This window comes from Falco rusticolus, chromosome 13, assembly GCF_015220075.1.
Source record: "Falco rusticolus isolate bFalRus1 chromosome 13, bFalRus1.pri, whole genome shotgun sequence".
In the NCBI taxonomy this organism is placed as follows: domain Eukaryota; kingdom Metazoa; phylum Chordata; class Aves; order Falconiformes; family Falconidae; genus Falco; species Falco rusticolus.
The window spans coordinates 15799741-15824569 of record NC_051199.1 but is presented as its reverse complement, the minus strand read 5'-3'; the positions used below and the strand labels follow the sequence as shown (position 1 = coordinate 15824569).

The 24829-nt window shown below is 48.7% G+C and overlaps 1 protein-coding gene across 3 annotated transcripts; it reads right to left on the bottom strand.

The window, feature by feature from the left end:
* Positions 1-6499: 6499 nt before the first annotated feature.
* LOC119156834 (D-beta-hydroxybutyrate dehydrogenase, mitochondrial-like) lies at positions 6500-24805 on the bottom strand. 3 transcript variants are annotated; one of them, XM_037407211.1, is made up of 6 exons: positions 24686-24805; positions 20791-20901; positions 14268-14409; positions 10471-10623; positions 8252-8778; positions 6500-6667 (listed from the first exon to the last, which is right to left on the bottom strand). In XM_037407211.1, the coding sequence occupies exons 1-5, from the start codon at positions 24803-24805 to the stop codon at positions 8297-8299; spliced, it is 1008 nt and encodes a 335-aa protein (XP_037263108.1). In that variant the 3' UTR covers positions 6500-6667; positions 8252-8296. The 3 variants fall into 3 exon arrangements, with proteins under 3 accessions (XP_037263108.1, XP_037263107.1, XP_037263109.1); XM_037407210.1 differs by having other exon boundaries at positions 6500-8778; XM_037407212.1 differs by lacking the exons at positions 20791-20901; positions 24686-24805 and adding an exon at positions 15695-15892 and having other exon boundaries at positions 6500-8778.
* Positions 24806-24829: the final 24 nt, after the last annotated feature.

Below are 24829 nucleotides of genomic sequence, written 5' to 3'. Positions count from 1 at the left end.
TTTTAAGAATCCCTTTCTGAAAGAGCGAGTTCATCGCTCCGCAGAGGCTGCAGAGCGCGAAGACACTGGCATATGTGTTTGGCCCTGCCCATGAATAGCCGCACTGAGGGCGCTGAGCCCGCGCATGCCTTGCCTTCAGACACAGGCCTAAGTGTTTGCTAGACCAGAGTTTATGTTACACAGAAAATAAACAACATAAATGCAGTGGTCAGTGCTCTGACTTTGATTCAATACGTAGTTACAGTATGAAGCTGCACAGAGATACCATTCATGGTGAGTTTCATTCCGCCAAGTTGGGAGATTTTAGGAATGATTAGTTTAGACGGTGTTAAAAGTTCTTTTATCTGTGCTGCACCCCAGAGACACTAGCCAGGCATGTATTCCAGTGTAAAGAGACTGGACTGAGACAGCGGATGCGTTATCCAATTGCCTTGAATGTTTATGCCAACAGACGTCATAAAACCTTGCATTCCCAGACATTCTTGCAAAACGGTTGTTATCCATGGAACGGAGCAAAAGCTTCTCACACCTACAGGAGTGTAGGAACTTCCTTGGGATGCGATGGATCCACCTGGGGCTGGCTGAGTCTGTGAGCGCCTGTGCGCAGGCAGAGCTGGAAGCCGGCTCCTGCCCGTGCCTGCAGGAGGGAGAGCTGCCTGAGCCAGGGGCCGGAGCCGGCCGTGCCCCCAGCGAGGTGGGGGCTTCCTGCTCCTCTTAGTGCTGCAGGTGGGCAGGGGCCACCTGGCACGGGTGTCCCCAAAGCTTGAGGGAACCAGGCAGGTTACGCGTGGCTCAGGGGTGGGTGGAAAAGTGCCCGTGGTTGAAAAAGAAGGTCCAGATGTGCTTTTGGGTATTACAGAGTCTTAGGGGCTCACTTGCTGATAAAGGTGTGCGGCAGAAGAGTGTGTGCAGGGAGGGGATGAGGCTGGGCCTTCGTGTGGAGGCTGAGAGCGTGTGAGGAAGATGGGGAGGAGAGGGGCTACCTGCATGGGCATGTGGCGCAGCAGCAGTTCTTGGCAAAAGCACCATCCCCATCCCCATCCCAGTGCGGGCCCCAAGAAAACTCAGTGCTGGAGTACCTTGTTATGATAGACAGACCACTGCACCCCCCCGCTGACTCTGTCCTGCACCATCTCTAAGCCACCTCGTGCCAGAGGCAAGCCACCGCACTGTCTCATCCTCTGTAAAGGTGGCTGTCACCACCTCAAAGCCTTTCCCAAGTCCCCAGGCAGATTTTCTGCAGGCACTTTGCTAATGTGCCCCTTGGCCGTACTGGAGGACTTGAGCCCCATCTTCTCTGGAGGGCTGCCAGGGTCAGTACCTGTGCAAGCATTCGTGCACTGCCTTCTATAGGAAGAGAACCCATATAGTCATACTCCAGCCACCGACTGGATGTCTCCGGTGGGACACAGGGACTGCCACATCCCTCCCTGCAGCTGATGGTGGAGCCATCGGGCCTTGATAGAGTGCATTCCCTCTCCTGCCAGCTCCCTTGTTAGTCAAGCTTCCTGGAGCACCAGTTGCATCTCATCAGAGCTGGAAAGGGAAGGTGCTTGGCTGTGCTCCAAACGCTTCAACACCCCCGGGAAGGAAACGCCAGGGCTTGGGGTGGTGGCAGCCTGCTGGCTGACCATCACAGGAACCCTCCTTACAGTCCCACCAGGAAAACGACTCCTACAGCGCTTGACCCCACAAGGTCACAGGTACCACCAGCACCCCTGGGAGCAGTTTTGCTCTGCCAGGGGGGCCCTGGAGTTACATAGTAAGAGACAATGTAGAGCTTTCACCCAAGCTGCAGTTCAAGGTCCCCGGGCAAGGTGCCGGTGGGGTGATGGTTAACCTTGGTGCCCATTTAAAAGCAGCACAAGTGTTAATGTCTGCCCTCAGCCCTGGCACCTTCCTCCCTGGAGCTATAAAAGTTCAGAGGACTTTATAAGTCACTTATAGCAGCTTTCATGCAGAAGACTGGAGATGCCACATTTTTTATTCTGCCACAAGAAGTAATTTGGCCTGTGGGAAGGGAGATAACACCTGTTCTGGCTTCAGTTACACAACAAAATGAGTGAAACAGTACTGCATCGCATCACAATGTATACTTTTTGGTTTTCTCTTTTCCAGCATGGGAAGGGCTGTGGCAAAGATGGCTGGAATGGTAAGGGAGCTTGGTGCAGGCAGAGGATTTGTTCAGGACACTTAACAAGGCAGTGGCAGTGCCAGGACCAGAAGTGCTGGATCACAGTTCTAGGCAGAAGTCTTCCTGTTACATCATGAAAACAGACCAGCTCTTACCTGGTTACTCTGCGGAATGCCCTCTCTACAATCAAAGCAGAAATCCTTTCTTTCATTTTACCATTTCTACTTGTATTAATGTCTTGGCAAACACCGTGAAGGAATATCTGCTAGACTTAGAGGTGACCAGAGCTGCTCTGGCTGTGCGCTGGAGCTGGCAAAGACTGGGGGACGTCACTGCTCTTCACAACATCATCTGCCAGGTCCTGCATGAGAAAGCTTTCATACAAGGGGCCATGCTCAGGGGGTGGACAACCTTGTGCCATGCTGGCTAGGAACAGGCAGGCACAGGGGAAGGCAAGAGCGAGAAACTGGTAATAGGCAGACCAAATGTCACCATGTGCTCTTCAAAGCAAACCCATAAAACTCATGGTATCGGAGCTAATTTCATGATGCAAGGGCTACGGAACTGCGTAGCTGGCAATGGCATAGCAGTAGCATCGAATCTTAGAAACCCTCACTCTTTAAAAAACCAGATTTTTCCAAAAAGCCAGAAAACTTCAGGATCTTTCTCCACATCAGTTCCCTAGGGCTCAAAGCTGCTTGATGGTGGGGGTTTCTTCATGAAGGATAACCTGATAATGGTGTATTTTGTCAGAAGAGACTAGAAAATGCCTCCCTGGCCATACCTAGGGGACCAAAGCACAAACAGCTTCTCTGTTAAGGGCAGAGGAAAGCGATGCTACACATCCACAGGCAAGGGGGTGGGCAGACCCACCCGTTACTGCTCCGTTGGCAAAAAGTGCTAAGGTAAAGCACCCTCAGGGAACCAAATTAAACCACCCTGAGGAAAGTGAATTACCGCATTTTCACTGCACCATGTAGGTGACCACCACACCTGAACACTGACTCAGCCGGCCGCTGTGCCCAGAGCTGCCTCCTGCAGCAGCACGCTGGTGCCACCGGTCAGCCCCACCGCCCACACGCCTGGGGCAGGACTGTGCTCACAGCACAGCTCGTCAGCTCCGCGCACACCTCTCCCTACATCCTGCTCCTCTACCAGGATGCCACAAGAGAAGGCACTGCATGCTGCAGGAGACCTGGGCACACGGCTGTCTTGTGCCTCCCCAGAAGCTTCTGTCAGGGCACAGGTATTACGTCACATCACCGTTTTGAGGTAAAGACACAGGTCTGCTCTCTTCCTCAAAGACTGCCGGGGAGAGGATGATACGGCTGTATCAGTAGCATCCCTGTGGCCCTTCCAGCACTGCTGAGAATGAATTAACTGTATCTGGCTCCAGGCCAGGCTCCGGAGGTGGAGCTGGCTCTCTTACAAATGCTCGTGCTATTTGTAGCATCTCTCCAAACCCCAGGGCGCAGGCTGCTGGCTGAGAAACCTGCTGGTATCGATTTTGGTTTGTTTCTAAGACATTTCTCAGCATTGTGGTTGCAGAAGCAGCTGAAAACTCATGTTTCAAAACCCCGAGCAGAAAGGCAGGTGCTGCCGTTGCTATTTACACAGCACCATCACACTCCGGGGGCCGGGGTGGGAGGGGAGGTCTCCGAGCTAGAAAAATAAAGCCACACAGGGTTTCCTAAGACCTAAAGTTTTTAAAATCCCAAGCGAGACTCCTGTTCCCGGTTGCGCTGGGTGGCAGTGTTGCAGAGCTGGGTGCCGCTGAGCAGAAGCAGCCGCAAGCCTGCACAGGCACCCTGCTCCCCTGCCCTACCCTGGCTGCTGACAGCACCTCTCCGCAAAGCAGGACCTCAAGCAGCCTTCCTGACCTGTTGTGGCCATGGTGGAGATCTTTAGCACAGCTTCCTAACCTTTGTTTGACGTGTTGAACGCTTAATTTTTTTCTAGGTGATAGTGCTGATATTTTTTCCTGACTTTTTTTCTCAGGGAAGACAAGGAGCCCCAGGGGAAGCAGCCCACCTGGGAGGCGCTGTGTCCCCACGCAGAGACCTTTGGGAGCAGGGAAAGCACCAGCGGGGAAGCAGAAGTAAGGCCCTGTCAGGCAGAGGAAAGCTGCCCCGGGCGATCTCCCAGCCTGTTTTCAGGGCCATTGCTGTGTGTGAAAGCGCTGCCATGGCTGGCCTCCTTTTACCAATAACACATCTGGCAGGGGCCAGTTCCTCAGCTGCAGGTTCAAAGCCAGACATGCAAGAAGCGCTTCTCAAATCCTAAACTTTTCCTAACACCTATCACCTCCATCCCAGGTGTCAAAGCAACAGGTTACATGACAATGCCAACAGACCACAAATTAGTCACATGCACCATCTGGCCGGGAACAGGGATACCCATCAGCTTGAGCCCACCAGGCAGGGGAGAGCAGCTGCTTTGCTAACACTCTGGCACCCCTTGAGCACTGTGCTCAGTAACCAGACAGCACCTATGGGGTCACCACCTGGGCGCAAAGTGGCACATGGAAGTATCCTGAAGGTTAACATTACCTAAGAGAAATCACATCCCACCGCCTACAAATTTTCCTCCAGATGTTGCATGTCGCCCATCAGCGCAGCGTAGTGTCACGCGTAGTTCCCAGGAACACTACACAGCTCACGTTTGTGCAGCACATCTCCTGGGCAGCTCTGCAACTGCTTTGAGATCTTCAGCCGCATCAGAACAGCAAACCTAGGACATCAGCCACTCATGACAGTGGTAAAGACTTCTGAAGCCCAGAGGAAGCAGCGTACATCCCCCTCCTGTGTGTAGCTCACTGCAGAGATAAACACACACAGGACTATCAATGAGGGATCTCCATAGCAACTTGCTGCTTCACCACTTCCTCTGCAGCTCTTGCCACTCAGATGTGACTTCAGGTTTCTCTTGGCTTTTAGAGATGATCTTTATTCACTTCACTTGCAATAAACTTTGTCTTCTAAACTCTCCTTTTGCTGCTAGTGGAAGTTTCATGTTGGGGCTAAACCAGGAACCACAGGTAACATGAGGTCTGGGGGACACACTGAGACTTGCCACTGGTTTGGGACTTGATTTTTTGGTCAAGACAGAAAGAACCTGAAGAGATCTGGAGTATTCAGACTCACAGTGCTTGTCCCAAGGGGCCCCAGGAGGCCTCTCGCTGTGTTCAGCTGAACCAGAGCAAACATGACAAGCAGAAGACCACCTCTTGGTTTCCAGTGTCATCATAAAGAACTATGATCTAAAAGGGAAAACAGAAGCACTTTACAAAGGCTAAAGGGTGCACCAAGGAGCTGGACCATTGCTGTCTTCCAAAGCATTGTGAGAAAAGTGCAAAAAAGTAGGATGTGCCACAGTCTCAGAAGCTGGCCCTTGGGGGAAAAAAAAAGCCCCAGGCACCTTTGGCAGTCCAGCTCCTCCTAGGATACCACAGCAGCAACGAGCATGGATTCCCAGGGGTTTTCACGGAACTTCCATCTCCTTCATCCTCTGGCTTTGAAGCTCAGACAAATGGAACTGAGATTTCTTCTCTCCGTCACTCACCAACAAGACAATGATCATGCCTGCATTAATGCAACAGTATGGTGCAAAACAAGGGTCTGGCTGCCTCAGAAAACAGAGTTCAGAACCAAGTTTCCACTGGACACTGAACAGCTGCTGGAAGCTCAAGATGGGAAAGGGACCTGCTCGGTCACCTTAGCTTTGCTTGGCTGGCTCAGAGTTCACACGATCATCTACACTGTACCAAAAACACTTGACACTTTCTCTTCCTGCACCACTGCTCTGCTCCTCTTTCCCCCAGCATCCACCCAGAGCTCCACACCCAGGCAGAGACCAGAGCAGGCACTGACAGCTCACCTGAGCGCTTCTCAGGGGGCAGAGGAAGGGGCTGGGGCTCACAGGCTGTGAAATCCTAACCCTAACTTGGCCACAAGGTCCTTGCGTGGCCTTTGACACTTCTTGGCTCCCAAGTCTCCCTTCTGTCTGTGAGAAGGGCTAATCCTTATTACCAGGCAGCTGTAGCACTTGGATGAGTTACATGCAGAGAGCACTGAGGCGATGAATAATATGCAGCACCACTCTCTCAATGCTGTCATTTGAGGGACACCACGTAAAATACAAACACCGATGGGGTGTGTGTTTGCAGAGAGGCCTCTCCAGCTGCCTTCTGCTGATGAAATAGGTCATGCCGCCTGTTCTGCTCCAGGCAGTTCTCACAGAGCCCCCACAGTACCACTACCTGCTGAACCACCACCCTCCTTAATTACCGAGTCCAATTAAATCCCAACCTCGGATTCAAAAAAGGTGGGAAAACCAATGTAGAAATGAGCACCAGAGACACAGACATGTGCTTTACAAATCTGTTTATTTTACTCTCTGTGCAAATCAGAGCTATTTAACATTACTCACATTTCACAGTGCAGGGAGCAGAAGTGATTACAACACTGCTTAAGCTGCTGTTCAGCGGGATCGTTCTGGGTCCTGGATCCCAGGCAATCTCCACGTGCCAACGATCTGGAATAGATAAAGAACTGCACAGCCAGCATTTCCCCGAGTTATTACTTGTAATACAAGCTACCTCCACAGCACCTCCAAGGGAAGCCTGCTTTCCTCCTCAGGCATCACAGCATTCACAGCTGCATGCAGACTCCAAGCATTTACAGCCAGCAGTATATAAAAAGTCTATGGCACAGTTTCCAAGTCAGAGCTAGCAGAGACAGATGAGGAAAGAGCAAACGGTAAGTTCTTTTCATAGCCACTTAATTTCACACAGGACAAAACAGAACCAAGCTGGTCCCTAGAGTAAGAGGGTAAGGTCCCAGCCAGGCCAGCAGCACCCAGGCTGTTCCACCAGCGGTCACCACTGGGACAGAGGGAACAGGGCATGAAGCCAGGCAGCCCCAGCACTTGGAAAAATAATTGAAATCCTGTATCTGGCCAACAGGAGATACCCTTGGGGGTACTGCGCAAAAGTAGCTCATACCAGTTATCAGGAGGTTCTCTGAGGAGAAAATCACGTACAACATGGAAATTTCATTGCAAAATATTAGGAAAAAAAAAAAAAAAAAAGAAACGTGTCACTTAAAGCACCCTTCCAGAGCTCATCAGGCCACACTGGCTACATAGAGTCCTGTCACTGTTCAAGTGCAGAGAGGATGAAACCAAGAAACTGATGTGGGAAAGCAAGAGCAGCTCCCTCTCCAGCAAGAGGAAGCCTAGCATGGGGCAGTGACCTGAGGGAAGCAGGGGGTGGCTGAACAGTGTCGGTACCACAGCTGAGTAGTTCAGGCACCCGGTACCTAAGGTAGCAGTTTGAGCAGCCAAATTTGTTTGCTACATCAGATTTAACCCTGTTCCACAAAGTTTATCAACAGTGGGTGGAGAGAGGCTGCAAGTCCTAGCATTCACAGGGACTGACAGAGGGAAAGCTCATACCTCACTCGTTATTAGGAGGGCTTTTCCCTGCCCAGCCTGTCTACACTTACTGGCTCTGGCACCTCTTGGCCACAGTGCTGGGAGGGAAGAACCTGTCTTTGCAGTGATCTGACACCCCCAGCTAGGTAATGAGGCTGTTTAGAGGCACTGTTGCTGTTTTCCTGGAGGGAGCAGTCACAGTGCAGCACAGCTTCCTAGCAGTATCATGGAAACAACGGAAGGCTGTGACTGACCCATTTTCAATCAATTGGAAAACTCTGCTTTTGTCTCCCACTTTGGTTTATCCCTTCGAGACACCTCATAGAAACAACTTTGCTCTGCTATTAGCAGCCTGTCCTTGTAAGGAAAAGCAGGAGCCCATTAATGAACCACATTTATCACTGGGAGAACTCTGCTGACCTAATTACACTAGCCACATATTTGACCCATTATGTTAACCTTCCTCTGCCTCCTTCACAATTAAAAGGAAAACACCTTTCCTCTTTAATCAGGACAGCAGGGAATACGAAGAGCAAGAATTAGGGGAAAAAAAAAAAAAAAGCCATGCTGTTCTCAGCATCCCACAACACTAGACTTGAAGCCATAACCTGAAGTGAAAGCACATGCATCTACAGGGGAGATGCATCAGCAACGGGTGCAGAACAGCCCTAAGCCAGCTCTAACCTGTGCACACCTACGAGCGCTGGAAGGATGCTGAAGGACAGCCATTTACAGGGTGGCTCCGGGGATGTAAAGCCAGTCAGCAATGGCGGTGGGCAGGTGAGTCATGACTTGCAGCCTCACCCACCAGTAGGTCTCCATGGGATTGTAACAGTTGTTTGGGCACGGAGAAGTAAGTGCATCGGTGATGTCATTCAAGACCAGAGACATGTCCTTCAGGCCACTGTTAACGAAGGACTTCATCAGGGCCACGTGATGAGTGAAATACTCCCACCCGTAGTCCTCCTGCACAGTGTGGCTGGCTCCGCTCCACAGTGCCTCAGCCTGTTTATCGATGCTGTCTGCCGTCAGGATGCCTGTAGCTGCCACGAAGTTACTGGGCTCAATGAGGATGACTCTGACACCCCAGCGGTACATCTCCTGCCGGAGGCAGTCCGAGAAGGCTGCCACCCCAAACTTGGAAACGCAATAGCAGGAGCGGGATGGACTCGCCATCCGTCCCAACATGCTTGTGATATTCACCACACGGCCTAGAGAGAAAAGAGCAGGGAGAGATGATGGGCTGCCAAAGAAGCAGGCAGAATATCCCAATAAAAAGGTGCTTCGTTGGATGATGCTGATTTCTAAAATCTGAATCTTGAAGAGGCATCTAAATCCCTTGTCAAGGAGCCCTTCTCTCCTGACTCAAGCAAGGCTAGCACCTGCTCTGACCTCCTGCATGGATGATACACATGCCTGCCTCTGTATTAAAAAGGGTTTACAAAGCATACAAGACATTCTCCTCCTAATTTCTAAGCAGGGAACTACCCAGACCTTCCGAGGCTACTAGCTGTGTGCTCTCACATCAGTGTGCCCACTCCTGCGTCTTGCTACAGAAGCGTTCACATTCCTGGCTAGCAGTGTTACAAGCTGGAAAGCACACAACACAATGTGATGCCACAGAAGCGTTCTGGTTCTTCCTGTAAGTATGACAGCTCACCCGCAGCCACTCTGCCCAACACAGCTACACGCCTCTAAACCTGAGCTGGAAGGCAGAGAACCAGTAGAGGTTTCTCTGAACCTGCAGCATGAGCAGCAGAGCCTGCTCATCCAGCTGGCCAGCCAGGAGTACCTAGAGAACTACTTGCCTGGGACAAATGGAGAGACCTAACATGCTGCTGTCTATGGGGCGGCAAAGAGCAATTGTCCTAACTCCCACCAGCAGCCCATGCCAGCCTGATTGCAGAGCTGTGGCAGCTGTGTTAGATCACGCACTGCCTAGGGGCAGCAACAGCAACGGTCACTCCTCCGCGGGTGGCTCTGTCCTTCCTCAAGACAAGATGTGTGCAATTATGGTTTCAGATGCAAACAGGCTCTTGAAATCTCACCAGCTATTTTTACAGAGAGGATTTTCACAGCCGTGGAGCATGACACTCTTCTGCAGCTTGAAATTTTAGCTGAGAAACAAGTGGGCGGCTCTGCTCTCTCATTCCAGACCTAAATGCAACTTGGAAGAGCTGTGAGAACCACCTGCTGACCTGATGGGTAAGCTACCTTTTGCAGTGAGACAGGGCTTATTTAGTGGTACTTCCTTCCCGGAAACAGTATCTGAGCAACCTTCTCAACATAACCCTTTTTGTCCTCACAGAACACACAGCTGTGCCAGCATTCTCCCACACGTGTTAAATAAAGCAGCTCTTCAGAGTTCTGCTCATACATATCTTTTTTTTTTTTTTAATATAAACCAGAGACTTTTGCTAATACTGTTGTCTTGTAAGATATCTAAAATGGCTGTTACTGACTGTCATTTAATCCACCACTACCACTTTGCAATCACCTGTGAATTACATCACATGAAGGAAAAGATTCAGTTACCCAAACGTAAGCATTTGGTGGACTCTGCGGGCCAGGATTATCTTGTCTGGCCTCCAGTCAGTTTTTCTAAAGGTGGCCTGGAGTCCTGTGTTGTATCTGCCAGCACTGCCAAAGGTCTCTGATACCCTGAGATATTTAAGACAGCACCTGCTGTGTAGGTGCCTGGACTGCTCCAAGAGTGTCCTATACTACCAAATAATTACACAGCATGTTGAACACTGCTGTCTAGTTTGCCTGCATGCCCTAGACACCCTCCTTGGACTGCACAGGCATTCCTTCTAGCACAGACTGAGTCCCGATTTTTAGCTGCATCGCTTTGCTCTGCTGCAAAAGCTCTCTCTGAGTCTTGCCACGCTGCCCAGCATTACCTTTAGCTCTACGAATGAGGGGCAGGAAAGCCTTTGTCACTCTCACAGTGCCCCACAGGTTGATCTCTGCCACCTTCTTGTAGTTGTCTAAACTTGCAAATTCCACCTCTCTAAAGGTCGAGACACCAGCGTTGTTCACCAGACCCCACAGACCTGCCAACAAACACGTGGTTAAAAAGCAGAACAAGGAAGAGTGCTGCAGAGAAGAAGCTTTCCCTGTTGTTCAAAGTAACCCAAGTGCCTGACAAAGAACTGAGACCTTTTGTAGAAAAAAAAGTTGTAGAGAAAAACCCAGCAAGGAGATGAAATACGCTCTTGGTATACCAGGAGTGAAGCCAGTGAGGCCTGTTTGGAACATCAGGGAGTGATGGGGCCAACCAAGCACTGACTCCCTGAATGTCTCTTCTAAGGTCAAATGCTGTCCTGGGGCTTTGTATGGCTGGATCTGGCTGACCCTCTTTTATGCCTTCTGTCGGTCCCAGGTTTGTCTTCACTCCCTGACTTTATGATGGCTTTTACAGTTTGGAGGGGGATGGACTTTCCCTCAATTAAAAAAAAAAAATAGAAGGAAGGGAAACAAATATCTTGGATTTCTAAACCCCTTCACAACTCTGACTCACTGTTTTGGAGACTGGATGGTTTGATCTACAACTTCATGGCCCAGTTAACAGCTGCTGCATTTTAGTCCAGGTACTGGGTTTCCCTCAATCCTAACTATAGCAGAAGATGGCAAACTGACAAGCAACCCTTAAAATTACTAGAAATTAAAAATGTGCATGCAGTCCTGTGACAATTAAATTGACTGCACTTACCGAGAGCTTCTGCACTGAGCCCTTTACATCCTTACATGTCCAAGACTTAGCAACTCACTGAGGACTTGACCCTTCAAAGTGACTACTGCAGGAGTCCCAGTGGCAAACATCTGTAGGACTGAGTCCGTACTTGGTGAATTTGTTGAAGCGCAGGACTATGCAGCCATAAACTGCAGGAGGAACAAACAGAAGAGCTGGAACAAGATAACAGAGTTGCTCCTCATTAGATGTCCTGCCATACACCATGGCCCAATAAATACAACTGGAATTTATCCTCCTGGTGCATTTAAAAACACCAACATGCCCTTGCTAGACTGACTTTCTACCTCACACTGGCCCTACTAACCCTGCCCCATTCCCAGCTAAGTTTGTTTTCCCTGGAGGCTGCTGACCAGCCAGGTATAACAGATCAGAGAAGGTCACGTCCTGCCCAGAAAGAAAAGTGCATTAACCACTCTGTCATGGTCTGTCCCAGAATGGATTTACCTATTACAGCTGCCACCATTCCTGCACCTCCCAGCACTCACATGGTGATCCTGGCACTCTTTTTGTCCAGCAAACCGGTCTTTGTCAGACAATGATGGATATTGCTCCAGTCCACTGGCCTGCAGCTCCGTCCTTCTCAAGAAGGACCCTTTCCCAATCCCCACCAGGCCACAACAGCCCCAGGGGCTATCTGTGATAACAGCGAAATCATGGCCTCCAGCAAAAGCCAAGAAAACATCTTGCTCACCTATTCTTACTTCTGGTTTTTTTAAATTCAAGTTTCTAAATGCTGCAGTCAAGTAGTTCTGCTCCTGCTCTGCCCAAGATCCCCTGCCTGTGGCTGCTACACTTACTGAAGCTGCCAGCTTTAATGGGTCAAGAAAACTGAAAATTCACACTCATCTGGCAGCCAAGTACAGCATATCAGCCTGAACAGGGTCCTCTGCACTGCTGCAAAGCAGGCTGTAATCACTAGCAGGAGGACCTGATGGTGTAATTTCAACAGTAACATGAAGCTATACAGAGCAAATTTGACAGGGGTTTACCAAAGACCACAAAAGACTTCAACTGTCAGTCCCAAACTGACCCCTGCAGAGTATTTCTGATTCTAAGTTTCTGTACAACGATTTCCCATTTCTTGGGTTACAAAGATTCAGGGACATTCACAAAAGCATTCACAATTGTTCATTCTTGGAATTTCATTGCTCACGGATCAGGTCACATTTCATACAGAACAAAGCGCTGATAGGTACCCGGTCACAGCACTGTTTGCTGGACAGCGGTGTGTTTATTGAGCAGAGTCTTATCACTATTATTTCTTTAGTGTCAACAATACGGTGGGAATGGTGTAAGATAGAAAACAAACAGGGGCACTCCTATCAGAATGAGTTTAGCCTTATGTACACAGCACAGGGAAGAGAGGTATCAATGTACAGCACAAGAACAAGAATGTTCTGCACTAGCTCCCCTGGTGCCACACTCTGTGCAACAAGCACCTCCACGCAAGGCACCTCAGTCTCAATAGTCTATCGAGCGCTATTTATTGGCAAGCCCCAAACCTCGGTCAGTGATGGGCCTAAAAAGAAGCCTTTGCTGCTTTGCACACTGTGCAAACAACTACAGGATAAGGTTCTCAAGAGCAGGAGGAACCAGTCCAACTTGCTGATCAAGGATGCAAGACTTCTCTGTCCCTGCTACACACATGGTTTTGCAAACACTGCTGCATTTATAGGCACAACAGAGCTGCTCCCTTACAAGCTTTCACTCAGTGGGAAATGGCTCCGTGGCAGCGCTGCTGTTGCTGGGCTCTTCAGGAAAAGCTTGAGAAGCTGTGCAGTGTGTGACGAGGGCTGCGTGATTATGTAGGAAGAAAAATCACACAGAGAGAACATGTGTGGGATCAAAGCTTGTACGTTACTCGGTTACATTTCATATGCTTGTTTTAGAAAGAAGGGTGTGCTCATGTAATTTGCATGAAGATTAGAGCTATTATTGTTTACTAGCTTTATACTTGCCATATATGGCAGGTATTTATACTGCCCATGGCAGTTTCATCCAAGCCTCAGGAGAAGCAACCACCCTCCAGCCACAGGACCCTTAAAAGCCCTGGAGCCACAGATGTGAAACCTCAGTCCGCCCTTAGCCTGTGTCTACAGCTGCTGTCCAGCTTGCAGCTTGCACAGAGGCTGCAGAGGAACCTATGCAGGCCAAGAGGCTTCACAACCTCACCACATGGGAAGAGGTTAGGTGGTGTCACACCAGGTTCTGACTATGAACTCAAATCTCACTGCCAAACCACTTCCAAGAAGGAAAAAGGCACACAAAGCGTTGGACTTACATTTAAGGTGGCGTGTGGATTAAGGTGGTCTATGACAAGCCCACCTTGGATCCTGCCTCACATCACCTCTGGGATGTTGTATGGCAAACTGAAAGCATGGACTGACCTGGCTGAAGAACAATCCAAGTCTGGGGGCAGGCCAGTTTTGTGCTCCAGCTCAGCACTCAGTTACACAAACAGGTTGTACCAGCACAGCAGAGGGGACAGCAGTAAGCAGCCAGGGCCTGTCACCTCATCACTAGCAGGGTCACTAGAGAAAGGTCTGTGTGAGCCAGAATGCAGCAGCAGCACCAGGGAAGGACCAGGCTCTGGCCATCCTGTGCCCTTCACAGATAGTCAAGGAGGAAGAGACAGGCTCTTGTACACTTACTGCCACTCACCAGGTTTTACGGGATGTAGAATTACAGCCTAATCCTCCAGCCAGTCTTGGGCTCTTTCCATGTGGCTGCCACGTCAACGTCGAGACAACTCTCCTCACCAACATGTGTTCAGCACTGCCTGACTGCCAGCCACACACTGTCACAGGCCTCCAGGCTTGTTAACCTTCTTTTGGTGGCGCAGGGAGGGAATGACCTGGCCAGTGCATGGCCAGCTCTGTAGGAAGGATGCTGTGAGCACAGCAAAGAGCCAGCTGTGCTGGAAATACAAAGATCCCTATGTACCTTCCTCTGGCTCCTTCAGGGTCCTCTTCACAAAATCCACAGCCTGAGCCACCTCCTGGTCACTGCACACATCCATCTGTAGCACTTTCATGCGATCTGACTTCATGTTCTTCAGCTCCCTGGCTCCATCTCCATTCTTATCCTGTTCATGAGAAAAAAAAGATGTCCTGCTAAGACAGACAAGGAGCAGTTACGCAGCTTGGGGCCAGGCTTGTTCGCATGGACAAGAAGCAGAAGCTACTGAAATGGCACACAGTGGTGTAAACTCAGTGCACAAATAAGTACACGAGCCACATGAACCAGCGTGCAAGTCACAGCCATCTTCATCTTCTCTCCAGCACAGCCCCTACGTCTGCATCCGTGACCCATTGCTCCAAAGGGCCACAAAGCCCCTGCTGTTAGCTCCTTGCATGATGGGTTTCACATCCTTAACACTACGAAATACTGTGCTGGCCTGGGATAACCGTGGGTGACTCTCCACCACCTCAGTCTCCATGCTCTGCAAGTAACATAGCAAACACTTGCACAGAAATCAGAGTCAGATTTTCTAGGCTTAAAAGCAAAAGGCTAATTAGGCACTGTCCTTCTGTCATCCCAAAATACTGCCTGGCTTCTAATGAAATAGTATTGTCAGACCACTTTGAAAACAAGACAGCAGGGACACCTTTGGCATGCCTAACAGCAAAGAGTCTGATGCTACAGGATACAGCAGGAAACATTTACAGCTGAACTATGTCATAATACTACTTTGCTCTTACTACACAGCGGAACAGGATGCACAGAAATTCATGCACAGTGGACATCTGCCACACAACAACAAGATTACAGACATAAGGCATGAAAGGAGGAGATTCTGGCTGAGGAGGTAAGAACAAGTCTTCCCCACTCCCCCCACATGACCGGCTCTGCTTTCCTTTCTATGCTTTTCCTTTCTTTCCTCTTCCCCCTGCCCCTGCTGCTCTATCATCAGAGATTCTGTTACTATTGTGGGAGTTTTTTTGTTTAGTCAAACATAAACACACTTCAAATTCCAAATTTTACCTGGTCACCTCCAGAAAGGATTGCTGCCTAAGCCTTACAGCCTTGCTCAGGTGGTATATAACAAATAGAAGTGAAAAAAGCACAATTAGCCACGCAGTCCACCGCAGGCTCAAGATTTAATTCACCAAACTACTCCCTGAACCACAGGCTCTGCCTCATTAGGGAGGAAGAAGTTATGAATTGGTGAGTCACCATGCCTGGCTGCCACTCTTCCTTTAGCACTTGACACCAACTCCCCCAGCACAAGGGCAAACAAGGCAAGCAACGCTCCCACAGTCACCTGCTCAGCTGCCTCTGCAGCCAAGCTGACGTAAAAAACTTGTAACCACTTAGTTCTTCCATGCTTATCTCAGGCTATTTAATAAATATAGTATACAGCGTCTCACCTCCACCTTCAGTCCAGTAAACAATGACATGTAATGAAGGAAAAGAGTTGAAATGCCCATCGTTGCTTTGAGTAAAACAGGGTAGCTCTCTTGAAAAAAATCAATATATAGTTACACTGGCGTTACAACAACAGTAGGAATGAGATGCTGAAATCATTTCACAACTGACTTATTTCCAGGTATCAGAAAAACAGCAAATAGAGACTTGAAGCTTTTCTAACGCACACCAAACACGGTGACATGCCGTGTCCAGCCCCCTTATCTAGCCATGAAAAAAATCTCTGGAAGTGGCATTACAAGAAGTTAATAACATAGTCCCCAAAATATTATATTCCCTTTGAGACAGGTAAGGGTTGTGTGATGCCTCACCATATTTCTGGAAGATGCTCTTGCATCTCACCAAGTTATACAAAGCAACTTGCAGCTACTTAACAGTGAATAAAGTGGAGCTAATTCAGCTTGTAATGAGAGAGATTCACTGTATCTTTACAGAAGCAAAAAACTTAACTGTATACATATCAATTGTCATTTCAGAGCACTGAAAACACCTTTCTCTACATGTATTTTTATCTTCCATAATCCTTAAAAAGTAAACAAGAAATATTTCCACTGTTTTTAGAAACAAAGTCATAGACCAGCAACTTAAAAATCCAGCATAAGTGGTTTGTATTAACCATCTTGAAATTAATTTTCCCGTATCACCAATACAACTCAATCTGCAAAGTTACCTTGCCAGCCACAATATATTCACTGTTGACATAACATTGATTTTGGAAGACTGACTTCAACACACAGTATCAATTGGAACCACTTTTCAGAGTTGCAGCCACCACCTCAGCCACCACTTAACGGTAAAACAAACTGCTTAACTCTCATATCCAGAAAACCTCTTTACAAATGAAGCACCCATGTACCTTCATGGAAAGAAGTGAACATCATCTTATGCTCTGTGGGCTTCAGGGGCTGTAAGCACGTTCCCTGTTCGGACAGCCGCACGGCACTTCCCCCTTGGTTTTTAAACAGTAGATTTGCCAGGTGGGAAAATATCTGGAGCGGCTCCCACGGAAGCAGCCAGGCTGTCCTCCCTGGGGTGGTTTTCATGGCCTTGGGACTCATCAGCAGGAGCCACACAGCAGCACGAGCCAAGGGGGGGGGGCTGGCAGCAGTGACTCAACTGCTCCTGCAAAACCTCTCTCTCCTCCCTTTGCTGTCACTTTTTTTCCAGCTGATTTTTGTCCTCTTAGAGGATCTCCCAGCTTCCCCTTCCCGGTTCCCTCAAGAGCTGAAAGCTGCCCTGCTCCAGCCCAGCGGGTTGCCCAAGCACTCTCCAGAGAGGCCTTTGGTGGGACTGGGCTGTTTCCTGCCAGATATCTCGCTTCCCCCAGTTATCCTGCCCTCGCAGCCCTGCACGGCTCTGGTTGCCCACCCCACCCGCTGCCTGGCCGGGGCTGCCCCTGGGTGGGGAGGCAGACAGACACACAAGCCCTCTCCGCCCAGCCAGAGCCTCGCTCCAGCGTTCAGCTGCCTCCTCTTCCCCTCACTCTTTGCTCCCCTGCTCTGGGACAGAGGATCCCAACGACGCTGGTGCTGAGCAGGCAGACCACAGAGGGGCTTGTTAGCGGATAGTCCTGAAACAGACCAAGCTGTGGCTTTTTCTCAGTGAAGCTTGTAGGATTCAGGATTAGGTCCTGGCAAGCACTTGGGCACTCGCAGCGGGATGTCAGCGGGAATCAGGAAGCCATGAGCACAATGCTGAACAGCCGTGGATCCAGTCTGCCTGCTCCATCTGTGTCAGTTCCACCACACCCTGCTGCTGCCTACGCACCCGCTCCCTCCCCGCACTTCCTGAGCAGAACACCTCATACTGGTCGTTACTGGATTCCACCTAACTGATTTCAGACTCCACCCGATACATCAGGATCATTCTGAACCCTATTCCCCAAAGGGCCTGCAATCTTCCCTGCCTGGCACCGTGCCCATTTCTTTCCAAGTGAACTCCCTATTCCAGGGGGCACTTCCACGAAAGTCTCCCTGGGATTTAACAGCAGTGACAGGCTTAGAGAGTAAGTTTGCTCATGAGACTTATCATGAGGGCCTGCGTCAAAACCCTTACTCAGGATGCATTTATTACTTCCCCTTTAACCACTCTGCTGCTTGGCCAGAATGACACAGCACAGCCTGTTCCCAGAGAAGTTAAGACAGACAGCGTGTATCACACCAAGATCTAGATACCTGTAAAATTGACAAATCGGCATGTTGCAATCTCATCTAGTGCACCAAAGGTGAGCTGCCTTCCAGAGGTCTGTCTCCTTTGGGAAACAAGTACAGTATCTGCCCTCTTCCCGCCTGCTGGAAATCCCCTGTCCTCCAGGTGCTCCTGAAAGTATCACCCATGGGGCAGAAATGACAACGGCTCATCCTTTAAATACTTTTCAGTACATTTTGTCAGGCTTGGTGAATGTGAACACACCCATTTATGTAAACGTTCCCTGTTCTTTCCCTTTTCTTGCCTGCAGTCCTCATGAAAACTGCTGGCAGTAGGCATCTGAAAACAACTTATTCATTTTTTCAGTAAGATCAATGAAAATAAGACAATGACCATTTCAACTTTTTCTGTACTTTCTACTTTTTGGGTTATTTTGTAATCAATTTCTGTGTGGTTTTCCATCTTATCCCTAATATATTAAACTGAAACCTTCTCTGTGAACTCACTTGTCCTTGCTAAACTAAATCCCTTTTGCACTTGATCCTCTCCAGTTCTAGCCCAGTATTCTTGTTATTCTGTAACTTTATTTTTGACTGTCTGATCATTAAAAAGCTCTTGATACACCTGACAGTGTACCACCACATATTTAATACAAGAGTGTTCTGTGGCAGTTAGTACATCAGGGATCCTTTAATTCCCTGTATAAAAGCATACAAGTAAGTGATGATAGACTAACTACGTGTTAACTAATAGCCTGGCATCTGCTCTACAACTGTCCCCATACCTGCTCTTGACCCTGCAGCCCTCACTTCTCTCATGACAGGGGAAGTTTCCTTGCACTTGTCATGCACAGTTAGATGCACAATGCCAGTTACCACAGGGTAGCTGCATCCTTAGCCCCACCACACGTGCGCTCCTTCACTTACCAGCAATAATCACTAATATACTCATACCTTGTTCTTCACAAGTGATCTGACCTAACAGCTCCCCTGCCTTCACTGATGGATCCAAAGGGAGGAAACATCATCTTTTTCTGTAGTCACTACATGCTTCCTTTTCTTAGAGTAGTCAGCTCTAGATCTAGAACCATTTTCATCCCACGCGCATTCTACCGTTAGGTTTTCAGTAAGCTCCTGCTCATCAAATTTTAAATCACTAGGCTATTATCTCCCTCAACCATGTAAAATACAAGGCTGTTAAATGAGGATGCTGGCTCTCCCAAGAACCGTAGAAAGCATGTGGCTGTTATATTTTTGCAACACCTATCCAGGTAACTGTGTTACCACCAGACCCTGTCTTTCAGATGTACCTAACAGCAGAAATGACAACACTAATAACCTGCCAGGGAAGCAGGGGGAAGCCACAAGTGAAACCCTGGGGCTATGAGTCCAGGTCTCCTGAAAATTTATTAACACATAGAACAAGAAAAATCACATGCTCCCACTCTCTACCCCTTCAGGGTCAAGTGCTCAGTCACTTGCAGAAAGTCACCGGCCGATCAACTATGATTGCTGATGCATTTTCCACTTCCACACAAAACAGGTATGGAACCACAAGAATTTTGGCTGAGTAAGAAGTTGCCAGGCCAGATCAGAGGACAGGTGACCAAGAAGCAGTATTTTTTATTCCATCAATAAAACAGGAGCATTTAGGTTTTTTATGTGGCTTCAAATGAAGCCTGGCCCTCTCTGCTCTGCACTAGTATTCTGCCTTCTGAACAGCTCTCTCAGACCGCCCTATCTCCCCCCTCCTTTCTGTTTCCTACACCTGCTGCTCTGCAAAGTGAGTGCATGACTTGCTATCACCACAGAGACAGGCATCCCAAAGCAGCGTATGACATGATTATTGAAGGATTTACAGAGCCTCCACATGGAAATTTCCAAACAGTGGCAATTTTCCAGCAGGACTCTTTTGTTCTCAAGTTACACAATGTGTCAGCTGATAATAACTTTCTCTTCTGGTGTGGTGGAAGAACGTAACCTCCGCTGAGATCACACAGGCAACAAGGGCCACCTTTTTCATTTGTTCTCACCCTCCACACTACTCAAGAATCTGTTGTCATCACTCCTTGAGCATCTGTGCTGAAATGGCCATCTTCAAGTGGAGAAGAAGTGAGTATGAACTGATTTTGAACAATTCGGGTCAGAAATTACATGAACTTTGACTATCATAACAGCAAAAAAGCATAGTAAGTGTAAAACCCGAGCTGAGATGGAAGTGAAGCTGCCCAAGTTATAAAAAAGACTGGGATGATGGGTCTGCAACCCCTTCTGATACAGTGTACCTAAAGTGATCTCTTACAACAAGTGATACCATCTGCCAAACACAGGTGACAGGATGAGACCTACAGACACCAGAAAGGTATGAGAAATTTGTTTATTCAGCTATCCAGAAACCGAATAGCTCCTACAGAAGCTATAGAAGCACAGTTAGAAGACATTTTGGAAACAGAACCTGAACAAGGCAGGGGAATCTACTTGGAGAGATGAGTTTGAGAAGAGCATCCTCAAAGGAAAGTTACAGAACAAACAACAGCAACAGAGATGCCAGGGAACACAGAAAGCCATACTTCCATTGCAATCTTGGACTATCATATTTATTGAGTGTGTTGCCATATTGTTGAAAGGCTTCCAGCAGTAAATAGTGCCCTACTGTGCAAGCCACTGGACAGCCACGCAGCTGACAGACAACCCCTGCCCTAAAGAGCTCAAAATTACAGGAATGGCAAGATGCAACAGGCAGATGAAGCAATGGAAGATGTAACGATCCCTGCCCACTGCATTTCTCTCAGGTCTTGGACAAGGGTACAGTGGCTGCAGATGAAGATGCTTTCACTTGAAAAGCATTTTTCTCCTATCAGAGAAGAATTTTGATCAATATTACTACTCACCATGAGCAAGCATCCAGCAAAAACAGTAAATCCCTTCGCATGAAGCTGTTTTGCCAAAGCATGTCCAAAACCTTTGTCGCAACCTGTTACGAGCACCGCCTTCCCTTCAGCCTGTGTGGGGAAAGACAGAAATATGGTTATCATCAGATATTGCAATGCTGCAAGCACCACCAGCAACATAGCACAGGAGCAGCTTGCAGCCCTGCAGCCAGGGCCACCCAGTGTTTAGGAGATACAATTCCAGCTGCAAGTCACAGCGGCCACGTACCTAGCTGCACACTAACCTGGCCACAGCCTAAACCCAGCAATTCCAGCGGAGCTTCTGCTGGGTCAACCAGTGTAAGTAAACAAGGCGGCAAGATTCCTGCCTAGAAACACAACCAGCTCCCAGCTAGTGTGAAACTAAATTTATTCAGTTGCTGCTCTGCAGCTATTTGTGTTGCCTTGATACCTGGAGTAGAACAGTAACTTTCTTTCAAGTATCAGCGACCAAAGCAGAACAGAAACATTTCAGAAGTTAGTGATTTACCAGCTCATAGGCATTGTAAGAGCAGCATAAAAAACATCCAAATGATAGTATGTCACTTGCTTGAACTGCACAGCAGCTCCTTTAACTGCAGAGTGACTACTGTGCTCCCCACCTACTCCCACTCCATGCAGTACTTTCCATGCTGTATTTTAGCATGTGGGAATGTGACTACAGGTTAGGGTTTCCTTCTGAAACACTGCAGTCTTAACAGGAACAATTTATCAAATCCTACAGTTCTGTCCTACATTATTGTTATATTTTGACTGATGGATAAATTCAGAGAAAAGATTTGACACTCCATCTGGTATGACGCAATGGGCTTATGATAGATCTGAAAACAGAATCACAAATCCTGAAGAGAAGCCTGTAGCAAAACATTGCCCATTCACCCTCTTTTCTTTGTTTGAAAGCCATCTCCTCACCACAGCTGTGAAGCAATGAACTCCTAATGCTTCACCCAACTAGCAGGCACTCAGCTGCAGTGCTACACATTGCTCCAAACCCAAACCACATCCATAAGGCAATAATATGATATGGTAATAAAGATCCAGAGAACGCAATAAGGAAGTGAGATCACTTCCACCTCTGTGGAGGTGTCTGCAATATACCCTGTTACTATATTAAAAACAGCTGGAATATGAACACCTGTATTTTATTCTACTTACATAGGAATTGCACTGGCTCATTCAGCCACTTTTTCAGACATAAATGGGGCAATCACCAGTGTTCTCTGATCTCATTTTGCTGACATTCATGGTAGTGAAGTAGCAATAAGGAATAATTGCAGGGTGATAGCAATCAGAGAATTACTGCACAAACTCAAGATAAGCCTAAGCAGAGAGCAATATACAAATAAGCTACACCCTATCCCATAACTCGTATTGAGTTTATTGCTTTCAAAGGGGAATCATGATCTGAAGTTGAAATGAGAACTGATCAAAAGTCTATCTTACAATCACCCACATTAACACCAGTTCCTTCACTCAAATTGCACCCAGCTACAGGGTAGCTCTGGTAAGGCTCTGAAGGTAGCTACAGCTAGACAAAACATGAGCAAGAATTAAATATACAATGCTCAATCCTAATTTAATTTACAACAATACAACTCCCAGAGGGATAATGATCAAGTCAGATCACAGAATTTGCCAAGGTTACCTCCCACAATAATTCAGCAAGCTAGCCCACAGAAAAGAAAGGATTTGACTTTTTTCTCTGCCTCCCCTCCCTAGACCCTTTGCCTCTGAATCCTGGAGACAAAGAACTTCCCAAAAGAGCAGAAGCTGTGCAGGAAATAAGGAGCTGCAATCAATTCCAAAATCCAACCTTCAACCATCATTAGCTCCTTCATCTGCTGATCTGATAAGGACAGAGCTCAGCTGCCAGAAAAAAAAAGCAATTTGCTGGGCTGCGTTAATGTGTGCATCTAGTTTTAGCTCTCAACAGCTGTTTTGTTTTCTCTGGTTAAAAGAAAAAAACAGAAACAACAAATCAGACCACCAAGATGTAGACAGTAAGGAGGAGGTTTACAAATCCTCTCAGCTGTCTATAATAGGGAGAAAAGTGAGGAACAACTTACAATGTAAGAAAGTTCCTGTGATTATTTGTTAATTATTTGCCATTATCCTAATTTCTATAACAAAACGTGTGATTACAGCAGCATGGTTCATAATAGACTGAGGCCCCAGCAGCACTAATGAACATTTAAAGACCCCAGGGGTGTAACAGATCTTACATCTGTAGCTTCCCCTTTGTGCCATGCCTGATGGGCAGACAGCTCCCAGGGATGAGAGCAGGAAGGCAACCCCATGCCCAGCCAAAAAGATCCTATGCCCCAAAAAACTCTGAACATGGAAAACCCCAGTCACCCTTATAGTTTGAATGTCCCCAGATAAGGCCTAATGGGTCTCGTTCCCAGAGTTTGATAAGGTCAGTCTGCAGCTCACCATTGGATACAGTGCTGAGACAGGCGGCGAGGACTAGCTATCACCTCTCTAGCAGGCATCACAGTGCCCGTAATCAGCATTCTGAGGAGCTTCAGGTGCCAACGGTCACACAGTGCTCTCAGGAAATACTGCACAGGAGACGGCACTCGTGTACAGTGCTGCCAGGGCACCCGGGACCTGCGAAGACTGCAGAATAACTTCTTGTACTGGAGGTGCTGCTGTGGCATCTCGGCAGGGCAGCGCTGCCTGTATCCTCACTGTGTGACCCACAGCACCGTAACACACGCTTCACAGCTTAGCCCCAGCGAGGCAGCTGGATTTTAACCTGCTGCCAGCTCAGCTGCACAAGCCTCACTAGCTTTTTCTACTAGGATATGATTGCTTTATCAAATAGCAGAACTTATTTTACTCATGCAGGTGATCTATCAAAATTATACACATTTATTGCAAAAGAAGCTAAGGAAAGGGAAGCTACCTTTTTTGCCTGTCTCTCTGGACAACACAGAACCTGCCCTGCCTGCCCAGTATCTTTTACTGTGTCACTTGTTTTCTGGATCCCGCTCCATTTTATACCCTCCCCTGACCATCTGCTTGCTATCAAACAGATTAATTCACAGATGAGAGCAGATGTGCAGTAAACTTCACTTGATCCCCTTCGCTAGAGCCAGGAAGTTGAGATTTTCAATCCCAGGAAAAGAAATTGAAAATATTCACTAACGGGAAGGTATTTTCTCAGGTGGGACAGGGATGGGGAACATCAGAGGGGCAGGGTGGATGGAGAAAGACTGAAGTGGGGGGTTGCAAAGAGGCCAAAGCTGTTATCTTGCGGTCTCAGAGGGGCTGGACTGAGCTGGAGGCCCAGGAGCAACATCATGTTCACTTGCAGCTTCTTCCCCCTTGCTGCAAAGCTGTCTGGGGCGTAAGCAAGAGCTGTGTTAGCTCCAATTCAGTGAAAGAACCCCGGACATTTTGTGTTATTTTGTGTTCTTTCTTAAAAGCATATAAAAGAGATTGATTATGCAATTCTGCCCCAATCACAGGACTTTTTTTTTTTTCTCCCTTATGCACATTTCCAGGTTTAGAGTGCTGGAACACAATCCACGCACCCACTGTCTCGTGAATCCCGTGAGGCAAAGCGGGGTTCCGCGGCGGCGGGCCCGGCAGCCCGCTGCCACACCGGGGCCGTGCCCGGCTCGGCACTTGGCCTCCGTGGCAGCGCCCGCGCGAGCACCCACCAGCCCGGCCGCCCCGCCGGGCAGCGCCGCCCGCTACTGCCGCAGCCCCGGCCCGCTGAGCCTGCGGCCGGCGGCACAGGCGGGCCGGGAGGCGCGGCGCCATCTTGGGCCCCGGGGCAGCCTCCGCCGGCCGCCCCCCGGCGAGCCCCAGCAGGGGCCGAAGCCCGGCCCCTCACCGCGGTACTCACGGGCAGGGCGCGGCGGGCCCGCCGCGGCAGCAGCAGCAGGAGGAGGCGGCGGCCCAGGCACCGGCCGCCGCCCGCCAGCAGCAGCGCGGCGCCCAGCAGCAGCAGCGCGGCGCCCCGCATGGCCGCAGCCTATCGCCGCCGCCG